The sequence below is a fragment of the Vulpes lagopus genome, chromosome 16, assembly GCF_018345385.1.
Source record: "Vulpes lagopus strain Blue_001 chromosome 16, ASM1834538v1, whole genome shotgun sequence".
NCBI classification, from domain to species: domain Eukaryota; kingdom Metazoa; phylum Chordata; class Mammalia; order Carnivora; family Canidae; genus Vulpes; species Vulpes lagopus.
Window position 1 is genome coordinate 1,358,580 of NC_054839.1, and position 6,107 is coordinate 1,364,686.

Here is a 6,107-nt window from a genome sequence, read left to right on the forward strand (position 1 = left end):
CAGGTGGCCCAAGGGAGCCCCTCCTCCTACTGTAGGGCCCACTGAGGTAGTACCACTGTTGTTATGGGCAATAATGTGCTGGTTGAATTTCCGCATGATTTCCCATTCAGAACAATGAAGCTCAGGGTGAAAACCCACGATCGGCCCACGAATGTGAGCCTCGAATGGTCGTGGTGTCACAGTGCACAAGCAGCCCCACAAAACTGAGCGCATGTCAGTCCTGGCTCTGGAGTGGGGAGGGTCTGGAATGTCATTTCCCTGACAGACAACAACCCCAGCACAGAAAAGCTCCAATGATGGGTTTGAGATTCTAGTGCCTCCGGACTGCATTCAGAAGCAACATTTTGGTGACCATGGCACCTGCCTGGCCCTGCCAGTGCCATAGGACCCATGTTCCTTTCTGTCCTTGGCCAGTGTGGTGACCTCGGGAGACCATGACAGGAAAGACTGCCGCAAAGACGACAGGGATCCATGAGTTTCTCATTATTTCTTAATTAAAATAAAATGGGAAATGCAGGCCTTATTCATTGGGGAAACCCCGTGACCTGTCTCCTGGATGCTGGCTTGAACATGTCTGCTGCCAGGATATGTGATGCATTGCCCTAGAGTTCTCGTATTGGCCTGATGGGGAAACGGGGTTGTTGCAGATATTTTTTTTTTCATTTAATAAAGTTTTATTTCCCAAAATGTACAGTTGGTGGGATCTTGTTCATGCATCTTCACCAGCAGCTGGGGCATCTCCACCCTTGGTGTTTCTGGTGTAAATTACTTGAGCTCTGTGCTTTGAAACCAGTTTAATAAGTCCTTTACTGAGGAGCTCCTGAAGGGCTGCCCTGGCCAGAGAACCTCGAATCTTCAGTCTCTCAGAGACAACAGCTGGAGTTATAAGCTTATAGTTGGGAACCTCCTTACAGAGTTTGTCATATGTCGCTTTGTCAGACAACACCAGATTATTGAGCTTGTCTCGAACTTTGCCTTTGGACCACTTCTTCTTTTTGGCTTTGCCTCCAGACTTGTTCACTGGGTCTTTGTCCTTCTTGGCCGACTTTCTGGCATCTTTCTTCTTCTTATCGTCCTTGGGTGGCATAGCGAAGCTCGGCGAGCAACAGCCACCCCTGCAGCCTCACTAAGATGTCGGACAAAAAGCGGTTGTTGCAGATATGACAAGTCACGAGGCAGTCACATCAGGAGCAGCGTGACCCCAATCCAACAGGCCTGGTGTCGTTATAAAGATTTAGACACAGAGACACACAGGGAAGAGGCCACATGATAACAAGGCAAAGGTCAGGGACAGCCTTCTAGAAGACAAGGAACCCCAAAGACTGTGGGGAAACCACCAGGAGCTGCGAGAGTGTGAAAGAGACTCCCTCATGGTCTCCAAGGAACCATCTGCTGACACCCTCATCTGGGACTAACGCCCCCAGGACAGAGAGACAGTGAGACCACCGCAAGAACCAGGCCCAGGAGGATAATACTTCTGGAGCCCGGCTGTCAAGCAGCAAGGAGCCGGTGCCCCCTGGCCTCCGAGGCACAGATGATGCTCCGTGGCTCACCTACCACAGCGGGGAGCAATGTTGTGTCACGACATAGGACTTTCTGTCTCGGGAAACAGAAGTATCATTAGCACGTGCTCTCTGCATTCATTCTGTTCTTGTGTTTAAATGTTGGTGCCATCCCAGTGAGCCGATTTCATGGCCCACTCGTGGTAGCCTCCTTGCAGTTTGAAAACCATTGGCTTGCAAGAGCCTCTCCCTTCGGAAAGGTGTCCCCTGACCAGGAGTCTTGGGGAGCCGATAGTGCCGACTCCCATGAAGGAGATGGTTTTTCTCCATATGTTCCCATTTCCTAGTCTCGTTTTTACTCTGTGCCAGATGTCATCTTTGTCATTTGCCTTCTATGAGCTTCTCTTCTTCTCACCTGGTTTTCCAACTGGCTTCCTCCACGATCACCTCTGGCACATTGTCTTCCTGGCCTGTTTTCCTGCCGAGGCTGTGAGCACCTTGGGGCCAGGTGTTTGGTGGTTCAGCTGTGATCCCAGAACCCAGCGCCTGGTTCAGCATGCAGCAACTCTACTGAACTGCCTTTCACTTACTTGTGAAGTTGTTAGAATGTTATAGAATTTTGCCTTTTCTCGGTGTTAATGAATTGACATTTTTCTCCACATATTCCCGTAGCAGCATCTTTGCCAGTCTTGTGTTCAAACAAACCCCAAGTTTCAGGTTCCCCTTCAGCTGTGATGCTTCATTCGTTCATTCAGAACCCATAGACACCTGTTCTGTACAAAGTGCTGGGTGGCAAGGAGGACACAACATCCTCCTCAAGAGGTCATGGTCAACTGGGGGCACATGAAGAACTCCTGGCACCAGCTGCAGGGTGGGGAGTGGTACGGAAGCAAAGCACCAGCGGTACTTTCCCCAGGAAACCAATAACCCCAGCTCCACCTTACATTCTTCCCTTTGTGTTTAGGAGCCAAGTTGAATTGGGAGCTGCCTTAACACTGCTAAACACTGTTTAGCTTTCTCTAAAAAATTAGAAGGACTTGCTCAGGCTGTAGCAGGAGGTGAGAAGAAGCAAAGATGAAATGCAGGCTCACTGTTTCCTTGACCCTTCCCCTGGAGGGAGGCTTTGGACTTCATGATGCAGTTTCCTCTTAATTAAAAGGGCTAACACAAGATCCAAGTATATTTGTATACCTACAGCGATACAGCTTCAGTATTTAGAAATGAAGAAATGGACCAAGATGCAGGAGGTACATTGAAATAATAAGAAAGCAGGTAGTGGTGATCCTTATATCAGAGAAAGTAAAATTCAAGCGCCAAAGCATTAAACATGACAAAGAAGGGCTCTTTTTCATACTAACAGCTAGAGTTCACAATGAAGATATAATGCTCATAAAAATCCACATACCAAATGTTGCAAGAATCATGCTCATAAAGCAAAAACTATGGGAAATGCAAGGATACATACACAAAGACACATTTATGGTGGAGGAATTTTACATATCATTCTAGTAAAAGAATCAGGGGAGAAAACAATAGGAAAGCAGAGAGGGCCCTAAACAATATCATCAATAAGCAGACAATATAAAGACACACCAAACACCCTTCCCATCCTGACAGCAGAGGATACACCTTCTCAAGTGTGCATGCAATAGTCACAAAAATTGATATTATATCAGGTTGCAATGAAAGCATAAGTTAGCCACAAAGTAGAACTACTAAAAACATTTTCTGATCATAGTATAATAAAAACCAGAAATTATTAACAGAAACAAAGAAAAAAGGTCCTACCACCTGGAAATTAGAAAACATTTTATTGACAACTTTTGGGTAAAAAGAAAATACAAATTTGTAGAATTTCTGGAAAACAATGATAATTAAAATAGTATGTATGAGAATCTATGGGTTACGTTTCGAGGAGCAGAGCACCAAGCACTTATTGGTAAAATGAGATAAATGAAATACTCAGCTCTAAAACTGGAAGAAGGGAGACAAAGTCACTATAAAAAAGCATAAAGGTGGAAATATTAATGACAAAGGCAGAAATTAATAAAGTACTGAATGAAAATACCCTAGATTTTGGGGAAAATTTAATAGACATGCTACTAGTTTACCTCATTAGGAAAAAAAAGAGATATATTTATAAAATAAGAAATGACAAGGGGGAAATAGTGGTGGGAACAAATGATATCTTTAAAATAATGAGATGATTTAGAGACCTCCATGCAAATATATTTGAGAATGCAGAAGAAATGGATCATTCTGTAGGGAAATATCATATGCTAAAATTGAACTCCATTTAATTAAGAGAGACTAAATGAATCACTTTTCCTGGAAGAAACAGAAAAAGTTACTAAGGAACTCCTCCAGAAAAAGCACCACAAAGAGATGGCTTCGCAAGGCATTTCTAACAAATCTGAAAAGATCAGGTAGTTTCAGCACTCTAAATCTTCTAAGATATTCAAAAGGGGGAGGAAAAACACATAAATTCTTTATTGTGAAGCAGGTATAACATTGACATTTCAACCTGATAGAGGTAGTACAAAAAAAACCTAGAGACTAATACTACCAATGAACTGTACTTGGGTACAAAATACTAAATAAAACATTGATAAGCATAATCCAAAATAATCAACATGACCAAGTGAGATTTTTTTTTTCCACCAAGTGAGATATATTCTAAGAATGAAAGGTTGGTTCAATATTGGAAAATCCATTCATACATCATTCACATTAATAGGTCTAAAGAAAAGAAATTTGAGTATTGCCAGAGATAATGGAAAAGGTTGTGAAAAAGTATTATTAAAAAATTGATGGATACTTTCTTTAGATATTAAAATACATAGGCCTTTTTTGTCCTAGGGCCAGAATCTTACTTATTGTCTAAACACTAGGAGTATTTTCGCTAGGACTGTGAACAAAAGTATTGAAACCCAGTAACATTGCTACTTTCAACAATTATTCGAGAAATATGAGAATGCAATTAGACAAGAAAAACCAATGAGATGCATAACATTGGTAAAGAAGAAGAAAATTCTTTTTTGTACATGATAATGTAGAATATTTGGAAAACCCTTAAAGAATCATGATAAAATGAACTGAGGCAGTAAAAGAATTTAATTCGATAGCAGAACAAAAAATTAACCTACAGAAATCAATAGCGTTCATACACACAAATAAAAACAGTTAAAGCACACAGTGGCAGAGACATTCTCATTCATAACCAATGAGGCAGATGACTGGCCCACCCTGCATCTCCCTGGCATGCAGGCAGGGTGGTAACCAAGTCACCTTTCTTGTCCTTGGAAAGTCAGTGATTACCACCAGAATAGAACTGTGACTCACCAAAACCCTCAGGACTGCCGATCTCGTAACTCTCATCAATGCTGTGTTCTTTGGTGATGAACATGGAAAAAACAGGTGGACAGTGTTTTGATTACACACTTATGAATGTTTTGGCTCATACTTTATGTTAAAACTTTAAGTTGAAATGCTAATATCATTTTCAAATCTAATCTAAAAATGTGGTCTGGAAAGTTATCATGGAAGCATTGAGTCAGATGTCATCTGACTATTAAGAATATGTATTCACAGGGGGACCTGAGGGGCTCAGTCAGTGAAGAGTCTGCCTTGGGCTCAGGTCATAATCTCAGGGTCCTGGATCAAGCCCTGCATTGGACTCCTTGCTCAGCAGGGAGTCTGCTTTTCCCTCTCCCTCTACTGCTCCCCCTGCTTGTGCTCTCTCAGTCTCTCAAAAAAATGTAAAATCTTAAAAAGAAAAAAAGAAAAAGAATATATCCACTCGTTTGCTGACTCAGCTTCCCAGTTCTGAGAGTTTCCATCTCCAGCAATATGAAAACACACGTACACCAGGCTGTTCTAGCACCATCGTGTGTAACTGTAGGAACGAGGTAAAACAGAAACAGGTAGAAAGACCACACATGGGCATGAGCCACCGTTTGTTTATGCCAGGGAGTGCTCGACAGCTGGAAAACCAGGCACTCTCTCCGTGAAGAGTTTGGTGTGACTCTCAGCGCAGTGTACAGGGAACAAAGTGGAGACTGGAAACCTATGGGGAGCACCTTCCAGTAACGAGGGAGGGAGATATGAGTGTACGCTCCTCTTCTCATACATGCCAAAGGGAATACAGGACTGGCAGTCCCCCTTGGGGATGTGCAAAATTAAAAAATATTTAAGTCCAATTTGCCAACATATAGTATAATACCCAGTGCTCATCCCATCAAGTGTCCTCTCTTGATCACATACCAGGGGCACTAGTAGTTTCTTGTATGGACCTTTTCCTATTGTGATGACTTTTATTTATTTAAAAAAGATTTTATTTATTCATGAGAGACACACACAGAGAGGCAGAGACACAGGCAGAGGGAGAAGCAGGCTCCATGCAGGGAGCCTGATGTGGAACTCGAACCCAGAATCCAGGATTACACCCTGGGCCGAAGGCAGGCGCTAAACCACTAAGCCACCCAGGGATCCCCTTGTGATAACTTTTAGAACCATGGTCATGCTCATTACATATTCAAATACAAATATCTAAAATCAATAGCACAAGGAGACCAAAAACGGTGCCAACAGTAGCAATGAGCCATG

The 6,107-nt window shown here is 42.7% G+C and overlaps 1 protein-coding gene across 1 annotated transcript; it reads right to left on the minus strand.

Moving 5' to 3' along the window:
- Positions 1-650: 650 nt before the first annotated feature.
- On the minus strand, positions 651-1,140 carry LOC121477019 (40S ribosomal protein S25-like). The gene has a single exon (XM_041731200.1). It carries the CDS (start codon positions 1,085-1,087, stop codon positions 710-712), a length of 378 nt encoding a protein of 125 aa, XP_041587134.1. The 5' UTR covers positions 1,088-1,140; the 3' UTR covers positions 651-709.
- Positions 1,141-6,107: the final 4,967 nt, after the last annotated feature.